Below are 26164 nucleotides of genomic sequence, written 5' to 3'. Positions count from 1 at the left end.
ACAGTATTCATTATTGCCAAAGGGCAGAGAGAAAAGTAATGTTCAGTAATTTTACAGGCAATGTCATATTCTGTATATTGCCACAGGGGGATATGTACTATTTCCTGAAATTCTACACATTTTACCTTGACGAATATCATTTTAACATGATATTGGAGTGAGAATGATATCAGAGCCTCGAAAGAAGGCGGTGAGATTTTTTTGATCCAGATTTCCAGACATCCAACAGCCAGCACTGAACCGACTGTATCCACAATGGCGTGAGGGGGAAATAAAGCCACCATAGCCCTAACAGACTGCCAAACAAAATAGCTAAACCCTTAGCAACCGGGGCATGTTCAAACCAGTCTCTTTTGCATTCAGACACAACCACTGCGTTCTCTACTGGAGAAAGGCGTGAGCCGTGTTAAATCACAAGTGTAGATAAGAACAGCTTTTAGTTTTTTCAAGAATGAATGTCATCTACTATCCTTCTGACAGCGACTATACAAGAAACACATGGTGAAAGGCACTATCTCAAAATGTTGAGAATAAATCTTGTCATTAGGAAACAAAAGCCAGCCGAGCCATTTCATTTGCAATAGATTTTTATTTTGAATTGTGTCCAATGTGGACATCTTTCTCTATGAAATGAATGAGGACCAAACAGCAACATCTCTGCACAACTCAATAACAACAAACTCAAACTATTATCTACTCAATAAATGTTAACAGTACAAAGAAAAAAAATCGCAACATAAGAAACAGAATAAGAAAACAAGGCATCATTCCCAGTGATTATGGTAATAAAATATAGGTGTTAATAAAATTCATCTGTAATTAATACATTCTTTCGATTTTAATATGTAATACTAATATGTTTACATGTTGGATGTACAATTTAAATCTCTAATGTGTATTACATTTAACTTACGTCAGCCTTCATCTGGGCTCATAACACAATTATACTATAAAAAAGCAGATTAAAGCTCCTCTTCGGCCTAATTATTATTCCAAGTCAGTATTGGGACCAATGCTACTGAATAACCTCTGTCTGACTCTGGAGCATGTATTTGGCTTGACCGAGTGAGCAAACACAGACGTGTACACAACTGAATCTTTCACTGCATAGGCCTACGCACAGTACTTGAACACTTAAGACAAAGATGTTAACGATATCCTGCATGACAACGTCGACACAGACACCTAAAAAACAGATTAGAGAGAAACCAGAAGAAGCATAGATATATAATGACGATATACAAATGCAGTCCCTACTTCATTACCAGTAGGTACAGTTTCATCTCTTTCGAAACGCGTCATTGCTAGTGTCTGTAATTCAAGCAGCCATGCCTGCACACAAATTGCAGGAAGCACCCGTTCGAACGCTCCTGACCAGAAACCGCTGATGATGAGAACCACTTAATCAATGACAAGGAATCTTCTAGTCAGATAAAAAGTGGCATACACTTGATTGTGGAAAACATGATCCGACTATCATTAAGATGCTGGTTATGTATCAGGAAAATACAAAGACGAGCGTCATTTTGTTATCACTGCAGGGCACAAACATCACTACCACGACAACATTTCACGTCAATCACAGTGAAACGGACATCTGGAGAGAACGTCCCCTTTGGGCACAGCAGGTCAATGGAGGCACAAGATCCTGGGGTGCTGTACTATTAAAACACTGTCTGATTCTCTCCTGGATGACGAGGACAAGGACGGCACAAACACATCAAACTGGAGGCGTCGTCTAAATGAAGCAGGAATAAGGCTAAACCAAGTTATTGTCCAATGGTTGCTTCACCAAAGCATATTTGATATGTATTATCATTGGACATTTTCGTCACAGCTGTGAGGCGGTTCAGGTATCTCTGCCGATCAGTGATCTGTCTAGTCCGGGTCAGATCTACGGTCTAGTCCGGGTCAGATCTACGGTCTAGTCCGGGTCAGATCTACGGTCTAGTCCGGGTCAGATCTACGGTCTAGTCCGGGTCAGATTTACAGTCTAGTCCGGGTCAGATTTACAGTCTAGTCCGGGTCAGGTTTACAGTCTAGTCCGGGTCAGGTTTAGGGTCTAGTCCGGGTCAGGTTTACAGTCTAGTCCGTGTCAGATCTGTAGTCTAGTCCAGGTCAGGTTTATGGTCTAGTCCGGTTCAGGTTTACGGTCTAGTCCGGGTCAGGTTTGCGGTCTAGTCCGGGTCAGATCTGTGGTCTAGTCCGGGTCAGGTTTACAGTCTAGTTCGGGTCAGGTTTACAGTCTAGTCCGGGTCAGATCTGTGGTCTAGTCCAGGTCAGATCTGTGATCTAGTCCAGGTCAGGTTTACGGTCTAGTCCGGGTCAGGTTTACAGTCTAGTCCGGGTAAGGTTTACAGTCTAGTCCGGGTAAGGTTTACAGTCCAGTCCGGGTCAGGTTTACAGTCCAGTCCGGGTCAGGTTTACAGTCCAGTCCGGGTCAGGTTTACAGTCCAGTCCGGGTCAGGTTTACGGTTTAGTCCGGGTCAGGTTTACGGTCTAGTCAGGGTCAGATTTATGGTTTAGTCTGGGTCAGATCCAGTCTTCGATGGGAGTCCATGTACAAAATAATGGACAGAGTAACCCGTTTCAAACCAAACTGTTTCAAAACCATTTTGTAAATGTTTCGTACCAATCAAGGCACAACTAGCTCCCTGTGGATCCTTGTGTCCTTAAAGTGTTCAAGTTCTTCAATATTTTATCTACTGCCATTCCAGAAGTGGGAGCTAGCTACTGTATCAACACTAAATACATGTGGTAGCAGAACCTGTACTGCAATATCCAAAACCATCCATTCCTTTACAGCAGTAGGGAATGCTAGAATGGGTTTGTCTTTTTCAGGGGGAGGTTTTTTCTTCAGAACTGTCTATGCGGAGGACAGAGATATGTTCGAAAATTTGATATGCTGAAACAGATTCCGTTGCTGATGCGTAACGCGGTGCCGCTAGAACAGATCAAAGGTCAAGAGAGGACAGCTATTATTGAGGCAACAACTTGAGTTTGTGGCGTACAGTAGCTAGATGTCGCTAAGTAATCAGATGTCCAAAGGTTGACTGTAGAATGCTGGCTGGTGTAGACGCGGGTTGTGTCCCGATTCTCGCAGTGTGCACTAGCGCGGTCCCTTGCATACATTAAAAAGCATTGCATTGGTGTGAAGGGTTTCCACTGGATTTGTTGTTGTAGTCCTTTGCTTTTGAATCCATCAAGGGACGATGGCGAGTGCACACTCAGACCCGAAGGGAGGATTTGAGAACTGGGCCTCGTCTTAGTTGTTGTTGATGCCGGAGGCGGGGGGGCTGACACGCCGATGACTGTGACATATTTCCGACGTCATGGTCCCTGGGTCACCCTCTGGGCCGAGACCGACCAGGGCGCAGCTCCGCTTCCACAGCTCAGCCTGTACGTCCTGATGGTACGTGATCTCAGCGGATTTGGTTTTCTGCCCATTGTACAGGTAGCAGCCACCAACCCCCTCCAACTGAGACGCCGTGGCAGCCAGGAGAGCTGTGGAGGCACCTTCAGCAGGGGTCTAGGGATGACAAAATAACACTTCAGAGTGGATGGCTGGGACTGGCTATTTTTACTCCAGTAACATGATTCTTTACAAAATAGTGAGATAGATCCTCTGTTATATTTTCTAAAGTCTAAGCCCATGGCCGGTTTTATCAGTCATCTAAACTGGCAACATTAATGCTCTTCGTGAACAGGATGTAGTCCTTAGCTCCATTTTCTAAATTGACAATACATTTTGTGACTGAATTACTAAGCCGCTCCGGTCCACTTAACCCTGTGCTCGGGCTCAACTGCTGGAGAGCAGCCTGGTTGAACGAGATTAGACCCAGATCGACAACACCCAGCTGCTACAGGATCGGACGGCGTCCGTGAGCTGTCAGGTGAACTAGGGCTGGTCTGGCCCGGCAGCGGTTGGAGGGGGGGGGGGGGGTAAGTGATGCGCTGGGGCAAGCCGGGGCAGCAGGGGGCAGGTTCAATGGAGGAGGTTACAGAACTGTGGGGGGGGGCAGACTGATCCATTACAGGCCATGCGTCTTGCCTGCTGCCCTGGAACGCTAGAAGCTAATACAAGGGCCTTAAGCTGGCTCCTACACTTACCCACAGAGTGGAACAAACACACAGAGCAACACGACACTGGCTCCCCGTGGCTGGCTCCATTCACCTCCCCAATTTAAAAACGCCCAATCCACAGCTTGAAGACAATCTCTGAGCAACCGGAAACCAAAGAAGAAATCAAGAAAAATTGCCTCTATTGACTCACAATAATTGCCCGGAATGTTTTTACTATAAGCAGGGTTTTGGTCATTCTGATTGTTGAATGGCCTACAACAAAACAATTAGTCATAGTGTTTCACACTGACAATGTCCACGAAAATTCTTAATAGTAATAAGAAAGACACAGGTGGATCGGCCTTGTTGATTTCCAAATGACAGAGATGAAACTAGCACTGAATACTTTTAACAGGGGCCACAATACTAGACCCCATGTCAAGATAGTAAATAAGTATTCACAATACAGCATAACAGACAGTAGATGTCTCCCTGACATGCTTCATTGTAGAAAAAGAAAAATGGCATGATGAATATTGAACAACAAAACCTATATTTCTTAGTGTTCATCTCATACAATACTGACTAAAGAACCATCAGTGAGCAGTGGGCATCATACACACACACCTCTTATCTCCAATACTCTTATTGTATCCAAACCTCATCTTATATACTGTTATTCTATCCAAACCTTTTATGTTATATATTTGTATTCTATCCAAATACCTTATCTTATATACTCGTATTCTAGCCTCTGTTAGTATGAGCCAGCTTCCCAAAACAGATACCACTAGACCTCTGTTAATAGCCGCCCAAAAGGAAATGATGACAGAGATAAATACCTGACTCATCATCTCTCATTATCTTTGTGGGCTAGGAGTATTAAGGAAATTAAAGCCTGGTGTTTTCAAGGCTATCTTTATATTATCATTTTTGAAATACTGTATCTTTTTGTATTCTTAAAACCAAATTAGGCAAAAGATCTTAAATCTCCAGAAAACATCTATGTTAAAAAGGACACTGATATCTAAAACTATCCAGAGAAGCAAATTGAGAGCTGTCCTCATTGAATTTCTCTTAACATCTCTGACAAAGTCACCATTTTTACCACGAGCGTTTAGCTAAATTATAAAGGGAATTAACGTCTAATACCATTGTATTTATCTTAAAACCCCAAGATAACAATCATAGGGTCTGCACGCTAATAAGAAAAACAGAATATATTCTTGTCAGTTATCCTGACAAGTAATTGATTGGACTATTTTACATACATATGTTGCTTTATATTTGTAATCATTCACTGCTATTCAGCTTGGCTTATAACAAATATCTTTGGCAATTGTCCCCTCGATTACAACTTTGATTACAAAAGTTGTTTTTTTCCTACCCCATTTACACTCCAATCACAATTATGTCTATAACTTCAGCGGGTTAAACGGAATTCGAAATGTTTCCTCAGATGCACATCAAAAAATGCCATTCACATTATTATCAAAGGACTCACTCAATCAGGAATTTAGTATCTGACCCAGACGGCTGTTTCACACAGAACTGCACTGACGGTGACAAATCAAGTGGCCCATCATTTGTTTGAGGTCACGCGGCCTATACCACTGTTTGATGTAATGTGGCCTGTATCTACGTTTCACTCATTTGGTCTCCTTGTGAAACAGACCATTAGCATGCTGCAAGCAGATTAGCGCCCTCCACTGTCCAACTGCTCCAACACTGAGCTCAAACCAGTCATCCTCTGACCGCAAAACACACTGGCCCGCCACCATTCAGCGTCCGGGTACGTTAAGGAGGACCACTGTACACACTATCCTGGGAGAGTCCACTTTACCCTGAACAGCATTTTGGCCACCGGTTTCTTGGCGGCCTGGGCCGGACCACAGAGGTTGTTGTAAAGGTCGGTGTCCACCATGCCCGGGTCGACCGCGTTGGATGTCACTGGGAACCCTCCAGAAGACAGCTTCTCCTGCAGGTAGTACGTGAACAGAACCAGGGCCAGTTTACTCTGAGAGTAGGCACCATGGGCACTGTAGCACAACCTGGTGGGGTGGGGGCGATGGGGGGTGGGGTGGGGGTTGGCGAGGAAAGGGAGAGGGGGGAGGGAGGGAGAGAGAGAGAGGGGGGGAGGGAATGAGGGGGAGATGGAGAGATACAGTACATGATTTATCTCAGGTTAACATGGCAATTTGGCAGCTTAGTTTGTCCAATTAACTGACATACATTTTCGGTGTGTCCAATACACCCCCCCCCCCCCCCCCCCCCCCCCCGCCCCCACCACCTTAAGCTACCCGCATTACCCAAAACCAATCCATCTCCATGACAGTCTATATGCTGTAGGTACTTGCTTGGCAACATGCTGTTCAAAGCAACCTGGCTGTGCACACCCACACACACACAGGGGAAGTCCATGCATCCTTCCATCTATCAGTCAAAAGAGCATCCGACCGTGAAATATCCAATCTATAATGTGCACCCCCTCCCCCTCCGCTTTTTCTCACACCGCAAGATTGTTTCTAGGTAACCGTGTTACGGCTAGCCCCTGTTGCCAGCAGCATTCACTTATTTCTCCAAGATGTGATGATGCCATTGATCACATCTATATCTGCAAGCGTGAGAGACCCTGCTGTGGCCTCTCCCAGGACCCGAAGAACGACGCTCTATCACCGTGTCATCAAAACTAATAATGTTGTCCTGGGAAGAAAATCTCAGACAATTGAGTCAGCGCTGGTGGCGCCGTTGACGGAGATATTGCCAGTGTATATCAGGGGAATCAAGGGGCTTTTTCGAGAGTCGATGAGATTCATTGGATGCGGCTTGTATTTTGAATTAGTTATGACATTCACCTATAGTCAAAAGATCAATACTACCACTCTAGTGATAATGGCTTAAAATGGGTTACTTGTCTGCTTGTCAACCATGACTAATATCAAAGACGTGTCAGAATTTAGAATAGGACATTCGATTTCAGAGATCAGTTGGCCAACAGAGTAATTTGCTGGAAGGCATGAACTGGTATACCGAATAATCTGGGTGTGTGTTCATGATGTCTCAATGTCTCAGGAGTAGGATTAGGGAGTAGGATTAGGGTGTAGGATTAGGCCGCTCCTTTATGTAATCTTCTGTATTCATTGTAATTTGAAAGGCAAAACTGATCAGCACTCGTATGGAGACGTTCTGTCACTACAGATATATACCAGTCTTTACCTGCCTTGTAGATCATCCATATGGAGTCTCCCCACATAGTGTGTGGCTGAGGACATGGTGACGACACGGGAGTATGAACCCTCCCTCCCAGACCTCTTCAGCTTGTCCAGGAGGAGGTTTGTCAATAGGAAGTGTCCCAGATAGTTCAGTCCAAAGTGCAGCTCGAAGCCGTCCTCAGTCGTACCCTCGGGAACCAACATGATGCCAGCTGTGAAGGACAGTAAGCATTCGGTCGACATTCCAATGAGGTGTAACTGCTCTCTATGGTGATAAACTGTAACTGATACTTCCGTCGAGCGATTGTTAGAAGATAAATACGTGTGACAGCTCAGGATTTCGGTTCAATTCTCTTGGCTATCACATACAGCACACAAAATGTATTTGCCGACTTTGAGAAAAGCTTTTGGATAAACGTTTCATAATCAGCCCCCATCCAGTAAAAGGTTCACTACAAACACGTGGACTTAGGGTGGCCCGGTCAAAGATCTGTTTGTGCTGTTGCCTTCACTGGTGTTGCTGTCAAGCAAATGACAATTCAGAAGAGCAGAAACAGAATGGCTCTTACCCCAGCTCTCAGGCACATACAATCTCCAAATGGAGATAGAAACAGCACATTACTTTGGCCTAAACACCATCGACTACAATGTAATGGAGATTACAGTGGCGCATTTGTCAATAACACTGCAGGACATGCAATTAGATGTCTATAGTGAATAAGACACAAGCACATTACAACGGGGCGCGTACTTGACAGAGAAATTGATGGAGTTACCTACCACGAGAAAAGAAACGTCAATTTTCCAGAGGGAGGATTCTGGGAGATCTGAACGCTATCGGGTGTGACCCAACTTACAGCCTATTCCCTACGTGGTGCACATGTTTGACCATGTGTGTCAAGTAACGGGGGAGGGGGGCCGCAACACTTATGTTATCCCAACATCTGCCGTTCAGCATCCAACCTCCGTCATCCAGGTGCGATGTGTAACATCATCTGCCAGGAGCAGCATGCAGATGGCTGAATTATTCACTCAGACTGTTTTGGGGGCATAAAGTGCCTGACGGTTATCCCAGCATGAGGTCATTCCAGTCAGCCAGAACCAGGCTCTCCAATGACCTTTTCCCAATAAAAGCCATGTTGTTAAAACAAAACTGCCCTAGAGGACTTGGCTGAAATGGCACCCTATTCACTCAAGCACTGCACTTGCCCACAGTTCTCCGGGCAAAAGTAGTGTGCAACAGAAAATAGGGTGCCATTATGGACATTTTGGAAAAACCAAGGGCATCGAGAAAATTGTATTGTAGTGGTAGATTTTGGTCTAATATAAATATTGTCGTTGAAGGTGATGACTGTGGATGATTAAATAAGGAGCTTGCTTGTACCATTGTTGACGAGGATGTGAAGTGGTAGAGCCCTGGCCTCAAAGCTTTGGACAAACTGCCGGACAGATTTCAGGGAAGACAGATCCAGGAACAGGAACTCCACTGTGAAAAACAAAACACACACAAAAAGAAATGCCTAAACATAGCCTCGTCAAACTACGACGATTCTACTCCACGTATTGGATAATCAACAGGACATTGGCATTACATTACTCAGTTAAAATGCTGTGCCATTTCACATGAGTAAAATTGCAAACACAGGTAAGGAGAGGACATTTATATTTGGTTTTATGTCAACCCTGTGAATTTATACCAATCTCAAATGCAAGGCAGATTACTTCAAAGGGTTTAGAGGAGTACAATTATGAAGTCCTCTCCTCAGGAATCCCAATTATGCAAATCCCAATATTTGACTCCCTACTCCCTGAAGGATGAAGCAGCTGAATGATAAGAATGATATGATCATTCAGCAGGACAGTATAAGCCGGAAGACTAAAACCTAACCAGATGAAGATTGCATCAAGACAATAACCTCACTGGCCTGGCATGAACTAACTGTCTACTCAAACATGATATCATCAGAAGTTTAATACAATTCCCTTGTACCGAAACTATAACTAATGAAACATGAATTCATGAAAAGGTTCAGAGGTAATTGTGTGTGTGTGTGTGTGTGTGGGGGGGGGGGGGGTGTAATTCTCACCAATCAAGAAAGATATTTTATTCTCATCAACACAGGAAGAGAGAGTTCTCTCATATTTTCTCGTCTTCACTGTTCCAACATAAAAACAGGGCCACATTAAATCCTAATTAAATGTAGTCAAAACATTTAAAAATTCAAAGCTATAATGAGACTGGTACAAGAATGTCATGACTGAGCACTGAGGAAATGACAAGCTAGCTTTATGGCCACGGATACAGGGCCAGACATCACACACACACACACACACACGACTCAAGACTTTGAACACACTCATTAAAGACACAGCGGAATCAGAATGTCATATCTCTGAACTGCCTGGCACAGCTTATGGCGCCCTGAACCAAGTGCTCCAGCACATCATTAGACTAATTATTGTCCCACAATTAGGTAAATGACTAGGCATTACACTAATCACGGGACTTTTCCCCACTGAGTGAAGTGTGAACAGGCATTGTGGATTTACAGCTCGGTGGCCATACAGAACAGTAGAAAATGGTTGAGATATCAGCTCCAAACGCAGGTGTTCTGATATGACTGATTCAATAACAGTATGTTTAGGAATTCTTTGTAGGATAACGGAAATGTACCTAAAGAAATCTACAGTGCCTTGTATTGTTAAAACTATAATGTTTTGCAAATGAAAGAGGCCAACTTACATCCATGTATTGCTGCTGTAGCCAGGAAAGGTCAGAGGACATCTCTAATAATCTGTGTTGTGTGAGTCCCAGAAACGCTACAAAGGCATAGCTAGCTTACGATCTTGAGCAAAATAACACAGGCTCCTGGGCAAATGGCCTGAGTCAGTGACTTCAAAAACAAGAAAAGGAACCAGGCAAGCCTAGTTCAGTCGACCCACAATTTGAAGGGACCTAGGTCTCCCATGTGAGATGCTGCGTTTTTAACCGCTACGCCACAAAGCTAGATGTATGCCAAGTGTCTGTATAGTGTCTTAACATTAGATCATTTCTTCATGCATTAACTTCACGCCAAGTTTGAATGTTTCACTAGACTCCATTAAGCATTGTGTTAAACTACCTAACATTTCACATTAAGTTTACTTCCACCACAAATAGCATCTATGAATTTTATGGCTTTGCCACTGGCCGTTGTAATAGCCAGTAATAGCCAGCTTATTAGCCAGTAATGGGCTTACTAATATCTACTAACTTACTACTTGGTATAGTCATAACAATTGAGCAATTGCCAACGAGACTGAAGATGAACGTTACACTGCCAAAGCTATGTACTTTCATGGCACAACAACGCTGGTTTTTCTTTCATTTGTGAATGACATTGATACAAGAAAAATCTATATAGATGAAGATAACTTTTTAGTCAAGTGAAAAGACGGAAAGCCCTCCTTTTTTACTAGCCAAGGGGTTGTGATCTAGTCTATATTACCCCAAAAAGCATGCACGGATGCGTACTTGGAAAACCCACCAGAAATAGTCGCAATATAATAATTTATGGCTATTTCATTTCATGGCACAACAACGTTTGTTTATCTTTCATTCCTGGATTACAATGGTACAATAACTATCAATATAGGTGACAATAACTGACTTTTTTGTCAAGTGAAAAGATGAGAGAATCGTGGAAACCCCTCCTCTTTTTCTGTGCAAGGGGTTGTGATCTACTGCATATTACCCCCAAAAGCATGCACGGATGCGTACTTCGAAAATCCACCACAAACAGTTGGAATATACAGTGGGGAGAACAAGTATTTGATAAACAAGTATTTGATACACATTTTGCAGGTTTTCCTACTTACAAAGCATGTAGAGGTCTGTTATTTTTATCATAGGTACACTTCAACTGTGAGTGACGGAATCTAAAACAAAATGTCATTGAACTCCACGGCAGGACCAATAACCTGAAGAGAGCTGGGACCACAGTCTCAAAGAAAACCATTAGTAACACACTACGCCGTCATGGATTAAAATCCTGGAGCAAACGCAAGGTCCCCCTGCTCAAGCCAGCGCATGTCCAGGCTTGTATGGTGTTTGCCAATGACCATCTGGATGATCCAGAGGAGGAATGGGAGAAGGTCATGTGGTCTGATGAGACAAAAATAGAGCTTTTTGGTCTAAACTCCACTCGCCGTGTATGGAGGAAAAAGAAGGATGAGCACAACCACAAGAACACCATCCCAACCGTGAAACATGGAGGTGGAAACATCATTCTTTGGGGATGCTTTCCTGCAAAGGGGACAGGACGACTGCATCGTATTGAGTGGAGGATGGATGGGGCCATGTATCGCAAGATCTTGGACAACAACCTCCTTCCCTCAGTAAGAGCATTGAAGATGGGTCGTGGCTGGGTCTTCCAGCATGACAACAACCTGAAACAACTAAGGAGTGGCTCTGTAAAAAGCATCTCAAGGTCCTGGAGTGGCCTAGCCAGTCTCCAGACCTGAACCCAATAGAAAATCCAAACCTGAAGGATCTGGAGAAGGTCTGTATGGAGTGGGCCAAAATCCCTGCTGCAGAACTACAGGAAACGATGATCTCTAATTGCAAACAAAGGTTTCTGTACCAAATATTATCAAATACTTATGTCATGCAATAAAAAGGAAATTAATTACTTAAAAATCATGGATTTTTGTTTTAGATTCCGTCACTCACAGTTGAAGAGTACCTATGATAAAAAATGACAGACTTCTACATGCTTTGTAAGTGGGGTAAACCTGCAAAATCGGCAGTGTATCAAATACTTGTTCTCCCCACTGTAACTGTAAACAATTTTATTTTAGGCTTAATGTAACATAGCTTCTTAAGGTTTTGGCCAGAGACGTTTTTGTCTATCCTTAACAAATCCTAAGGCATCATTTCCCTTGACTGCCTCAAGGCTCGAACACCAATCCCCTGTGTGAGAGTCCGCGTCTCTAACCACTACGATTTTTAACAAGAAGTAGTCAGTCATTCAGTAAGAGACATTTGCTCTTCTTGGCCGGCTATGTTTACGCGGTCCGGCAAAAATACATTTTTAGATCATCTCTGTCATTGTAAATAGAATATATCAGATAAGAATATCCCGCATGGTATCTAATTGCCATTATATATTTAAATAACCATGACCTTTGTTGATTTAGCATATTCAAAATGTTAATCTATTCTCACATCCCACATATCCCTAACCTTCCCTGGGGGAAACCCAGAGGATCACTACACTGCCCTCCACGGCTACCTGTCTATCAAATGAAACAGTATCACTAGTCGACCAAACCCATCTAAGAGGCTGCCATTTACAACTGTGGCAGGTGAAAAAATGCCTTTACTTTGTAAAAAGTACACAAGACAAATATTGAAACTAATTCATATTTCATATCGGTCTCCTTTTCCCCCCTCAAACATTTAACCTCTTGGTGAATACAATGCACAAAAGTATAAATGCAACATGCAACCGTTTTGAATAATATTTTTACTGAGTTATAGTTCATATTATTCATTAAGAAATGGGTCTGGATCAGAAGACTCAGACAAGCTTCCCCTCTGACATGAATGGACAGTTTGTGCAGAAATACATTGGCTGTGCAAACCCGTTTGGACGTACTGACACATTCTCTACAATAACAACTACATTGTAGGCGGCTTATGGTAGAGAGACTAATATTTAATTTTCTGGCGACAGAAAGTTTACATTCTGTCACCAGAAAAGTTTGCATTCCTGCATACTAATTGCACACTCCCTGAAAACTTGAGCAATCTATGGCTGTGTTCTGTTTACAGTGACCTTTTATTGGCCCCAGCAAAGGGCACCTGTGTAATAGCCAAGCTGTCTAATCAGCTTCTTGATATGCCACACAATTCAGGAGAATCTTGGCTAAGAAGTAATGCTCAATAACATGGACAACAACAATTGTGTTCACAAAATTTGAGTGATAAGCTTTTTTGTGTGTATGAAAAATGTCCCCAACCATTTATTTCAGCCCATTAACCATGGAACCAACACCTGTTGCGGTTAAATTTTTCTTCAGTGTGTCAAGCTCTTAGGATTTGATTTTGTTTGTATTTTAACCTTTCTCTAGTCTCATCACAGTCTAATATATTTGACGATTCTTTTCAAACAATAACTTGAAAAGAATATCCACGCTACAGTAAACATTCCCCCAAATACGGCTGTAGCGCCAGAGATTTGACATGGTGCCAGAAAATTCAGTCCGTCATGAGAAGAATGAAAGGAATCCTCCAGACGAGTCAGAGAACCAGAGAGCCAGCTGGAAGACAGACCGCCAGGCATTGTGCCATCTGGAATATCAACAAAGAAGGGTTGTCCAAACACTCTTGAAATACTGTCATCTTCCTGAATTACGTAGTTTCCCTCACCAGTCCAGACGGCAGCTCTACAGTGGCAGAGTGACCAGCTGCTGTCCAACAACAGGACAGCAAGAACTGGCAAGAGGCCGGCTGCTATTTTGGCCATCCAATTGCAAGTACTGTAGGATACAATTCATGATCCACACATTAGGATGGATTTATGCTGCTTGGAAAAAGGAGCGAAAGAGCACAGGATGACTATTGAAATGAGATTCACATCTAACTCCCTGCAGAATGGCCATGGGAAACTCAGGAAGTCCTTAGTGGTAATAATCATCAAATATCAGCTGATCCTTCTGTAGATTATCCTAACAGGTTGATGTTAGAATCCAGTTTGACAGTAATTTGTCACTTCCCAGTTAGTCTTGGGAGGGTTTTTACACTATTAGCTTTTAATTTAGATAAACAAGACTTAATGCCTGGTGAACGAAACACTCCTTGCGGTGGGGATCCATTTTTTGAAATGTGTAAACGGATAAAAATGGCAATTGTCTCTTGCCACCTTCAGCGCGATAATTATCCGCATTCCAGGTCAGTGGACCGTAAACAGCGATTCGCGAGCATGTGTTTCGTTTCATGGCACAACGAGTGTTACTCCTCGCCAGTCTGAACCAAAAATGTTATTTACATTTTATGTTGATGTTATTTAAATGAAATTGTGTTTAACAGAACTATCGCCGCGTCACCTACTGGGTGCCGTCTCAACACGTACAATCACCGGGAAATGTGGCGAGATTGATGGCGAATATTCTCTCATGTAGAATAAGACTTGACTAAAGAACATTTTTGAACTGTGGAGCGGGCAGAAGGAACCCGGCTTAATGGAACATGAAGCTACTGTCTCTATGGATTTCCCTCCTCTGCAGTGCCTGGCGGGTGATTAAGAAAACACATTGTGACAACACACAAACTGGTGTTGTTGTCATCAGAAATCTTTCTCTTACATGTCACCCGAACTATTCATTAACCAAATTTTTATCAGCAACAACACACACACACACACACACACACACACACACACACTACATACAGGCTCTCAAAAGTATTCAACCCCCTTGGACTTTTCCACATTTTATTCCCTTACTACATTAGATTTAATTAAGCGTTTTTGTGATGGTGTACATATATGGATCAGTTACATTATTGTGTTATATAAGAGCGTAGCAGTGGCGTCGTTAGGCCTGGGCGTCCGAGGATATAGCCCCGGATCTCAAATTGACCAAAAATAATAATAATGAAAAAATGATCTATTCCTCTATAATTCCGATCATGCATTATGACAATGTAGACGTGTAGGCCGCTAGCGTGTATATCGACATTTTCCCCGAATGTATTATGATCCTAGCGACCCCTCTGGAGCGTAGATTGAGGAAACATATTTTTACAATTCTATTTGCATTGTTAATAATCAAGTTTTAAGGCATGGTGGTTTGTGGTATATTGCTATTATATAATAACAGGGTTAAAAGCTGTATGCAGGCACTCGGTGTTGCATCGTGGCTAAGTAGAGCCCTTAGTTATGACATAATAATTACCATATTTTACACCCCCTCCTGCCTTAATGCTAATTATATGTTGGCTGACAAGAACAAAATACAACATATCAGGCTGATACAGAATGTCCACTTCCAGTATAGGTACTGGATAAGGTAACATGGTAGCCTGGTGTTAGAGAATCTGATCAGTAAATCCAAACAAGTCAGGTGAAAAATCTGTTGTTCTGCCCCTGAGCAAGGCAGTAAATCCTGATTGTCAAAACCGTACTTTATCATATTATCCACAATTTCAGTCACAAACATTTTTTTAAGTTCTGCAAACGAGTTGAGATAGGCATCTCTATGTGGTGAAATTAAATGAGCACTGTCTCTCAGGGTTATTGTGAACACTCAACAACACAATCAGATATTCCAGTTCGTGTCTTAATTCCTATGGTTTAGCTTCTCAGACATTCATGAAAGGTTGGAAGACACAAGGCATGAAGTGTGCATATATCCCTTAGCCATGGAATAATTGCTATAAACCACATATCCATGAGGGGCCATATTTCTTTTATAAACCTGCACACTTCTGTAACACTGTACATAATACAAACAAGCAGATTTCTCCATTCCATGTCTGTAATCATTACTGCACACACGTGACCACGACGCAGCCATGGCTGACAGGAGCTGCCCTGAGATCACTGTCATCACAGCACCAGCGAGGAGCGACAGAGAAGCTGCCAGCTTGGGATCACAAGATGCAGCAGTCCCCTACTCTATTCCAAACATTCTGTTCAAATCAAATCTGCATGACAATGAGACAGAGACTGCCTGGAAGCAGCTCAATTTCCTCCTTGTACTCATCAAACACGGTCACCGACAAACACACCTCCATCTCTAACCCTCTACATCGCCTGACACAGCGTTTGCTCTGCTTTTTCCAAAATAAAGGGGAAAAAAAGAACAAGTGAAAAGAAAGGCTTTGCAAGGCTAGGAAGGATGGGGGGGACGTGGGGGGGGGGGGGGGGGTGAGGAAAAGCAGCAGCCTCTCTAGATAATTGCCTTTGAAATGGATTCTGGCAACCACCTCTGACTGAAGTTCGGGCGGACAGAGTCCCTCCTTTGGTTACCAAAGCGGGCCGAGTGATTACTCTTGCACACGCCGTCGCCTCCACCCTGGGAGGCACGGATCCACGAGAGGGCACGGTGCATGGACCCACGCCTGAAGGACTCCACTGTTTGTACACAGAAGACCGGTTTGTGTTTAGAGGACTGTTTGTTCTGTACTGGCTGCAGGGGAACGAAACAGAGATTGTATAAGGGAAGCAGTCTGAAGGAAATTACCTCTCCCCTCGACGCCTTCTTCGTGAATCTTCTTCACAGCTTGCAGGCCTTCCTCTTCAGAGTTCCCAGCTGGGTAAAGGATGATGAGAGGGGAGAGGTTGGAGGGAGGGAGGGAGGGAGAGAGGGAGGGAGGGATGAATGGACACTCCGGAGCAGCAGGCCTCCTCCCCTCCCACACATATCAATCAGCTCAGAGACCAGGCGGAGCCAAGCAAAAGGCTTAAACCGCACTTCAGATGTGGGTCTGACCGATTCATTGAAGCAGTGGAATTATTACGTTAGTAATGATTTCCTGGCAAAGCCCTATTAGGGTCAGAGTGATGCGTTGACTGATTAGGTTAGCCAATAAGAGCCTTGGGGAGGGGTTGTGTGTCAGCGACGCCTCAAAGATTCCCTTACACACAACGCGGCGCAAATCAGTGCACCACAAAAGCATTTTAAAGCTGGACAGTGGATTTTAGGAGGATTCTGGCAATGAGTAAGGTATGACTAGAAGGTTGTGTGTACAGTACCTATTACCACATGCATGCCAAGGCTTGCCAGGTGTCTCGCAGTCTCATACCCCATTCCACGGGCACCCCCCGTCACTATGGCAACCCTTCCATTTTGTTTGGGCAAAACTGTGTGAGGGAGAAACAGAAAAGGAAGATCCACACGTTGCCATTACTTAGCAATGCAACTGAAGCCTCTATGGGCTGACACAACAAAAACAACGCACGTTTTCTTCTCCCCATCCAGTCTAACCCCCAGTCCACTCCCGTGAACATCTAAATAAACGACCAGTATAATTCCACTGACTGACTTAATTTGAAACTTTCAGTAAAGTACTTCCATTTTGCGGGCAATTTGTGTCGGGTCAGAGTTCACACTCGGTTTTAATCCAGAGAAATGGAACAGTGGAGTCTGGGGTCAATGCGCCCGTGTTGACCTCCAGTGGTGAAACACACGGTGAGGAGAAGCATTTCATTATCTACGCCACGCGGATCCATTTTGCTTGACAGCGCCAGTTCCTGCCCGGGCAGATAAGATGACCTTGTGTGATAAGCATAGCCCGCCAGCCACCAGACAGTTCAACATGAATAAATGTACCGAGAGTAACCAGGATTGTCAGCTTCGCCCTCTTATTACTGGCCTCCCGATCACATTTGCAATGGTGGCTTATTAAAGTGGTAGTTTGCTTCTTTATTACGGTCAGAAACAGCAGTAGCACAGAGCAGACTCCTAGAAACACAAAAACGACAGCGGCCACAGTCACATATTTTACTGGCTCATCTGAGGTGACGGTCCTGGACACGTCAGAACAATAACGAACACGAGCCAAGCATATCTCAATTGATTAGGCTGTACTTTATGCAGTTGTGAGACTGTGTGTGTCAGGTAGTTCAACAGCACATACAGAAGAAACAATGGCAAAGGCACAGTAGACGACATACAGAACTCAAACGGCAAAGAGAACAATTAATCAGTGACGAACATTGGGAGAAAAACTAAAAACACATTTAGCTCAACATAAAATAGATTAAACGAAATCGTTTCCAATATTACACTAATATAACATCCATTTTACTAGTAGACATGCAAACGGTGTATTCGTTGAGCATTATGCACCTTCATTTTCTCCACATTTTGTTGTGTTATTGACAAAATGTATTTCTTGCCATCAATACACAATATCCCATAATGACAAAATGAAAGCACTTTTATATATTTCCCTTTTGTGTTTCAATAAATTTGTACAAATGTTAAAAAATGAATTTTTGCTTTGTCATTAGGGTATTGGGCGTAGATTGGTGCCAATTTTTTTTTTTATAAACAAAGTCTATAACAACAAAATGTACAAAAAACCCCCCTGAAAATACTTGAATACTTTGCGAAGACACTGTAAAACTAAACATTATCAGTACACAAATGTTCTCACAATTGTCCAGTATTTCCGTTAAAGTAACTGCCCAGTTTTTCCCGATTTCTGTAAAACATGACATATAAATACTAACAATGACGGAAATTTTTTTCCTTAATTTGTTTATGTTTAAAAACTTTTAGGTGCTGCAAGCGTGTGGGACACACCAACAACAGAACGCTTGGTGTATCATTCATTAGAAATGTGAATGCAGGCACACTGCTGACTAGCCAGCTCATACAGACATCTTATTTTCTAAAGAATCAGAGATAAACTCGGGCGTCTTTCCCCCTGTGATTTATGCTTTGGCCACAAATGCAAATATAGTCAACAACGCTACTTTTTGTAGGAGCCAACTGTATAGGCGATTTTCACTAGGCAGTTCCTTAGTCATTAGGGTATTATGACTGTTTGGTACTGGGCAATGGCCTGTCCAGTTATCCCGTGGCCCGACCCAGAGTCCAGGTCCTGTCCCAAGACCCATTCCCCCGAGTCATCCTCCACAGGTTCAGCTTCATAGCAGCTCCGGGTGTTTTCATAAAGAAACACCTGTTGGTCTACATGTGCTGGGGCGAGGCGGTTCCTCTTACCGCATATGACAGTCCCAGAGGAGCTGAACAGTCTGTGGGATGGGACGCAAGTGGCAGGAACACACCAGTACTTCTGGAGGACTTTGGGGAGAACGGGGAACAAGCCAATGCGTTCCGACCACCAATGGAGAGGGTCTTCGTTCAGCCCTAAGATCTTCTGGGATTTAAAGTTGCTCAACTCCTCCATGACCTGAGCATGAAGTTCCTCTTGGTTCTCATCAGTGCCTGACTGGCAAAATATCACAGCCAAAGGGTTGCCCACATTGCTACCTGCAGGGGAATGCTTGTCAGGAGTCTGCTTTTTGCTGGGGGGCTCATCAGAAAGGGGCGCCAATTCATCGGTCACAGCATTTTCGTACCTCTGTTTCTCAAGAATAGCTTTGGCCTCCTCGATCACTTTGCTTTCAACTTGGGAACGTTCATGGGGAGTGAGGAAGGGAAGCCTCTTGTACCGGGGATCCAGGAACGTGGCGACGTTGAGAAACGTGGCTATCTCTGACGTCTGCGGGTAGGTGCTGGACAACACCTTGGAGAGGACATCCTTGGCCATGCCGACCTCTTTGGCATCCCCATCTTTGGCCTTGAGGGTTGTGTTCAGCAACATGTGAAGGACCGGTTTCACCATACTAATGGTCGGGTATCGACAGGCCGTTATCATGTCAGCTACCAGTTTGAAAGGTTGCAGCACCCCAATCAAGCCCTCAACCATGTTCCATTCGCTGTCCTTGAAACTCAGCTGATGGTTGTCGCTGTCCTCCACGAGTACTGCACTAATAACCGCCTGCTGCTCCTTCAGGCGCTTGAGCATTGTCAGGGTGGTCACCCAGGATCGGACCCTATCACTGATCAGAACACACTGGGCTAGGCTTTGCTGCCTCTGCTTCTCTCGCAGCAAATACGTAGCCATCACGGACTGCTGGAAATAATCGACAAGTTTGCGGCAATGTCCTAAAAAGCTTTCGATTCTAGGAAGCTGAAAGGCCTCGTTCATCCCCCGGTTTATAGTGTAGCCTAGACAAGGCATTTGGACGGACAGATCCAGAAGAGAGCAGGCTTTGACGATGTCCACGGAGCCATTTGTGGTGGCGCCGTTGACTTTGTGAGTGATCCCCCATTCGACAAACGTTTCATACAACGCCCGCGTAATGTTCTCTGCGGTGTTATCATCCGGAACCTCGAAAGTCTTCAGGCACTTGGAACTTAAGGAGAAACTGTAACCCGGACCGTTACGGTTTAAAGAATGCATGGACAGGGAGATGTACATCCTGTTCTGGGTTTGGCTTTGCCACATGTCAGCGGAGACGCCGCAGTTCACCACCCCCGCCACCTCACCCAGAACGGCGTCTCGGATCTGGTGATACCTCTGCGGCATGGCCTTCATTGCTAGTTCCATTTTGCTAGGGGGTGAATACCTAGGGTCAGCGGTCCTTAAAAGGGCTTGAAACGTGGGCTCCTCCACTACAGACACGGGGTACATCCCCTCACAGACGAAGCTGATGACGGCCGACGTTAGATCGCTATGCCGTCGGTTGACATTTTCAAACGCTACGCTCTGCTTCAGGACGGTTTCCTGACATTGCTGCGGCATGGGCTCCGTCTTTACCTTGGACTCTTTATCTTGGAGTAGGCTGAGTAGACTATTGCTTTTCACAAACTCACAGAACTCATCCGGGTGGTTCTTCTCCAGGTGGTACGAGAGATTGGAGGTGTTGCCGGAATACGCTATTTGGATCATACAGATGCGACAGTAGATTCTCCTCCAGTGTAGTATGCAGCCATCTGCGTCTGTGTCAAAGCCGAAATACCTCCACACTTTACTTTTTGCCCTTGGATGTGGAACAAGGTGGAGGTTAGGCCTGGATAACGAAGCACCTTTTGTCTCCATTTTGTACCTTTCACAATGATCCTTTCAGGTGCCTTCACTGTGTACCTAACAGAAGCAGTGAGATAAAGGTAGCGTAAGATAATTAAAGGTAGCGTAAGATAATTAAAGGCACTTCAACCTAAAAAAAAAATAATAGGTTTGGGGCTTTCCACATGATAATGAACATGCTATAATTATTTTTACATGATTTGATATTGCAGAAGAAATATGTATGCATGTTTAATTGCTTATTATTAGTGTGTGTTTGTACTAATGTCTTGAAGTTGTACTTAAACCATTAACTGCATTCTTGTGCTATAACAGATGTTCTCTTCCTCTAGAACAGTAGTGTCAAACCGGTTCCACGGAGGACGAGTGTCTGCAAGTTTCCACTCTTACCACCTGGTTGTTTAGGTCTGAACTGAGAACCAATTTAAAGGAAAAAAACTAAAACCTGCACACACTCGGCCCTCCATGGAACCGGTTTGACACCCCTGCCCTAGAAAGTGAACTCTGATAAAGATAATAAAGTGCTGGTGGACTGGCTTTTTCATCTTAGACATTCATGACTTGATTAGCCCAGAAGTGCGTTTTCCTGTTAACATTTGGCCTTTATGGGGGGGTCATCAAAGCAGCCTGTATACCAGGATGCAACACCTGTTCATGATGGCCTTGAGACCTCCCTCCTCTCACCACGTAGTGACACCGTTAACGCGTCTGCTGTAACTCTCTGGTATATAAAAGGAGTCTCACCCCACACTGGGAGAGAAACTTGACTAAGAACCACCTTTCCTCCGACGCTGCATGGAAAACTAAAGAACCCAGCTACACTTTGCAATTAAGGTGCCCGGTGTTGTATTTTCAGTCCCAACATTGAACCTATGATCATTTGAAAAGTGAGGGAAAGAGTCAGGGAGCAGTACAATCAGACCGCTGTCAAAAAATGACCATTCAGCTGGCCCCTTTGGCTGTGGAGGACATAGCGTCGTCCTAAAAAGAAACCTAGGGGTTAATTCGGCATAGAGTTTTGGCCAATTTTGTCTATCCAATCATCGCTCAAATTACTACACTTATCTTGAATGAGATACAGATAAAAAATTTAATAAACATAGCCTAAGCCCCATCACAAACCATAAAGCCTAGGGCCCAATTACACAAGCATATTTCAACATGGCTAAGATGAAACTCTGCCAACCAGTAGGTCCAAGTTTTGCAAACGCATTCTTGGGTCTGTTTGAGGGGTCTAAGTAGCGTTCTCTTTAAACAGTACTATTGGGTTAGTACTCAGTCTGTAGGCTGGATTACAAGTCCACATAATAAGGATTTCTACATTCAGATGTGACGTGAATAAGAGGGAATCTGGGCTAAAGGCTACCGATCAAGGCTTACACCAGCCCAGTAAGACACAGGGTAAGACTGAGGGCCTTTTAAAACCGTGACAAAGGGTACAGGAGAAACATATTTACAGGTCATTTCGGTTCACAAGTAAAATAATGTTGTGGCCCTGGATCAAAGGATGTGCACAGAGACCCTCATCAGTGTCACTGTCCAGATGTATTTTCATAGGCTAAATAAGTTTGCCAATCTGAAACATATTTAGGCGACACAAAACCGAATAACAGGAGTAGGCCGTCTTCCTCTGCCTAAATCACTTTTGAATCTCAGAGTCTTTGTTTATAATTGAGATGCTCTTTTAGTTTTCATTAACCAAAGGAATTAAAACCATGTTATTTGTTTGAGTTGACGACACTGACATTCCAAGTTTTCTGCAACAGTTATTAACATATTATGGTGGCCGGTAGCCAGCTAGAGCTGTTTCAGCAAATATCCATAGTTATTGCTCAAAAAGAAAAAAGGAACTCTAATGTCACAGCTGATATTTCCATATTCAGACAGTCTTACCTGAACTGCCTACACAAAATCCCTGAACCAAACTCACCAGCTCACTCAGGATCAATGAGCATATTTGATCAGTGATAGGCTATATCATAGGCTAACCCCTTCGCTGAATTAACAACAACGCTTACAGCCAGAAAGCGGTGTAATGCATAAGTTCTGTTACAACAACATCGGCTCATGAACACCAATTAATCAGAAATCTGAAGTATATTTCCTGGAGCCTATTTTTATTTTTATTCAAGCAGCAATACTCCAGTTTGGGATTGGGATCTGTTGGAGTTAGTAACCAGGACACACTGCTTGGTACTATTCACTATTAATCTTAATGTATGAGTAATATGTGTATGGGGTGTGTGTATTTTGTGGAATGGGATGCAGGAATTTTGTTCATGAAAATACTGTTTATAGAAAGCAGATAATTTAGCCTAAAATAAAAGACCAGCTGTACTGTAGGTGAGTTAAGTAAGCGGTCTACTATTACATCAAAACACGTGTAATTGTATTATATAAATTCCTAGACAGTTGGTTAAACTTTATTTGTACTTTATATTACTTTGTTGACTACATACTAACTACAGTGGCCAGACAATTACATCAAATTGGTATACAGGAGCAATAATTAGCTAGCTACCTAGCTAGCTAGCTAGCTAAAGGTCCTCAATCCCATAGCATCCCAGTCACAATTTAAACTTATTACTGGACTATAATCTCGATGGGAATTATTTTTATTCCTGGACTAGGTTTAATATTTTTCCGGAAAAGTTCTCTTTGTTTTGATTAGCTAGCTGATAGTTCCAACAGCTGGCTAACGTAACAAGTTAATCGTCACAACTACAGTATAGAACGTTTAAATGAATATGGGGGTGAACGGAAAAGTCTAACCTGGTAAAGTGAAAGACTTGTTGAACAGCTGATACAAAAGAACTTTGACTCCCACAAAATACAGCCTAAAAATAGGTAAAATTCGAGACAGCAGCCACATCTCTGTGCCAAGGGCTCTTCCGTGTGTTTCAATATTTGGACTCCGTGCAACTCAGAACACTGGCGCTCCCGCGAGTTCCTTCTCCTGCTCAATGAGTTAAGCTGAATCGCGCGTCGTCCCCTGACATCAGTTCTGCCTTGTCAAATCTCCAAAGCTGTATCACGAGCAGGGCACGCAATTGGCTGGAGGCATAGAGACGTAAGAGAAGGAAAAAACAAATGCTCGTTTTAACCTAATCACCCAGTGTGCGTGAATACAATATATATTTCACGTTTAGACGTACTCTAAACCCATCAACAAATAATCAAACAACATTCATATTTAAGCATTGAATTTCATTATAAAAATAAAACAACTTTAACTTCTCTATAGGGAGTGATGAGTAGCAAATACACAGTACTATTTTGTGTATTGCTTAAGATATGAAGACTTAAAACGCAGAGACTTTTACTGCAGTGCAACAAAACCTTGAGGCAAACAAACGATCAGGACGAATCACACAGTTGCTAGGGTATTTAAACCGAGGACAGTCACCACTTGTGTGATGCCCAGACATATTTTGCATGACTTGTTGAAGACTACGTGTTCCTAGCAAAAAATATCTGCCGTTTATATGTAAACAGCAAACATTAACAATATATAAAAATTTTGGAGTCGAGAATTCTTTCCAAATTTTGGGATTTGGAAACCAGTCATGTTCGCCCTTTGTGGAGCTAAACTATAGCCTATTAGGCAATACGCACTATCCTAAATACATTTTCTTTTCCTGCGGGTTATTTAAGACTGTCTTGGGGAAAAGTTACGCCTATACGAAAACACTACAGACAAGTCAACCCATTGCAGGGTTTTGATGATGGTGCTTCCACTGTCGACTGTTGGAGAGAGTGCAGAGACTTTTTTTCTTCAGACAGCTCAGCACCACAAAGGCGCCTTCAGGGACTGATAATCTCAAGGATTACCTTTGAAACGATAGAAAGCAGGCGAGTGAGCTCAGCTTCTCTGTTTTATCTAGAGTTCCCATGTGAAAAATGGATCAATCCAATATACTGTAGCACCATATTTCCTATATGGAGATCAATAAGTTTGACAGCGTCCCATTGGAGTCTCGTCAAAATAGGTGCACAATGGGAATAGCGTGCGATTTGGGACTCACTTCTGCCCAGCAATTCAGACTAGGAATAAATATTAGTAATTGCTGTATTTACTTTATACTACTGTACAAGGTGAAGAAAATCTATTTTTTCTTGGCAAAAAATATTTTCAGTTGAGTCCAAGAAACATCTTTATACAGATGATTCGGGTTTTATCATAGCAATGTTGGGCTATGTTGTTTAGCCTATATGCGGTGTAAGGTCAAATTGACTCAAAGATCAATGCAAAGGTTAGAAGAGGCTACACAAAAATAATCAAAATGTAATTATGTGTAGAATAAAATCAGTCCTATAAATTCCCATCAACGATAAATCGGAATCAAAACCAGAATGATTATTACGTGTTATTGATGCCTCCACCGTGGCTTTCCAGTTAAAAATACATATATATATATAAAAAAAAATGTTGGTCAAATGAAATGAAATTACTCTTCTTTTATAGCTCATAGTGGAAAACAATATATATTACATTTTAGAATTAGGTATATGGACGCTTGAAAAACATCGCCTTCTTGGTCGCACGATATATCAGCTTATAATTGCCAAGAAATTGAAAATGTAATATAACAGCTATGGCAACAGGCTATAATGAATACTAGTACATTCCGGAATAACAGTTTCTCTTCCTATCAGTCTACACTCCTCCTATCGTAAATGTGGCGCAACACGTTGGAAATACAATTTAAAATTCGGTCCACATGCCATAGACAACAGGAAGGAATCCTTATTATTTTACTCTACATGAAAAACAAGTAGGCTATAAACGAATTCAATATGATCGTTAGTTCAATAATGCATCTTCAGTTCATGGTCAGAGCTTGTCAAGACGCACTGGTGGACTTACCAAAGGGTCACCCTGGCGCGTCCCCGTAAAAGCCAACGTCGGGGTATCCTCTGCCTGTCTTACGATACGCATCCCATTATTCGAATCAGATTCCGTGATCGCAATCCACGTCTCGACATATATACCATAATATCACATAAAGAATGAGTAAGATGGCAAAAATAAACAAAGCCACTAAGATCGCCTTGTTAAATGGTGATAAAAAAGACTGCATGTCAGCAGACGGCAGAGAGGAGTAATAAGCGGGCTCTGTTGCTCCGGCTGTTATGAATGAAATGACGGACACGTTCTCTGCACTCTACAGCACCCGACCTAGTCCTCCTTGGCATCTGCATTGACGCGTGCCAACTTGAAGAGTCAGACTTGCGTTAGTGGCCTATACATATTGAAAATATGACCATAGCGACTTCAACATTCCCTAATAAGCAAAAC

General features: G+C 43.1%; 2 protein-coding genes across 4 annotated transcripts; both read right to left on the bottom strand.

Moving 5' to 3' along the window:
- Positions 1 to 896: 896 nt before the first annotated feature.
- Positions 897 to 25822, bottom strand: dhrsx (dehydrogenase/reductase (SDR family) X-linked). Of its 3 annotated transcripts, none has more exons than XM_034289721.1 (7): positions 25733 to 25822; positions 17015 to 17122; positions 16503 to 16571; positions 8659 to 8760; positions 7279 to 7486; positions 5906 to 6113; positions 897 to 3529 (listed from the first exon to the last, which is right to left on the bottom strand). In XM_034289721.1, exons 2-7 carry the CDS (start codon positions 17067 to 17069, stop codon positions 3266 to 3268), a joined length of 906 nt encoding a protein of 301 aa, XP_034145612.1. In that variant the 5' UTR covers positions 17070 to 17122; positions 25733 to 25822; the 3' UTR covers positions 897 to 3265. The 3 variants fall into 3 exon arrangements, with proteins under 3 accessions (XP_034145612.1, XP_034145610.1, XP_034145613.1); XM_034289719.1 differs by lacking the exon at positions 25733 to 25822 and adding an exon at positions 23638 to 23753; XM_034289722.1 differs by lacking the exons at positions 16503 to 16571; positions 17015 to 17122; positions 25733 to 25822 and adding an exon at positions 23638 to 23753.
- Positions 17831 to 23750, bottom strand: LOC105022514 (zinc finger BED domain-containing protein 1). The gene is made up of 2 exons (XM_010891004.3): positions 23638 to 23750; positions 17831 to 20922 (listed from the first exon to the last, which is right to left on the bottom strand). The coding sequence occupies exon 2, from the start codon at positions 20875 to 20877 to the stop codon at positions 18796 to 18798; it is 2082 nt and encodes a 693-aa protein (XP_010889306.1). The 5' UTR covers positions 20878 to 20922; positions 23638 to 23750; the 3' UTR covers positions 17831 to 18795.
- Positions 25823 to 26164: the final 342 nt, after the last annotated feature.

Source organism: Esox lucius, chromosome 22, assembly GCF_011004845.1.
Source record: "Esox lucius isolate fEsoLuc1 chromosome 22, fEsoLuc1.pri, whole genome shotgun sequence".
Taxonomy (NCBI): Eukaryota; Metazoa; Chordata; class Actinopteri; order Esociformes; family Esocidae; genus Esox; species Esox lucius.
The sequence above is the reverse complement of the archived record's forward strand: the minus strand, read 5'-3'. Positions and strand labels throughout refer to the sequence as shown.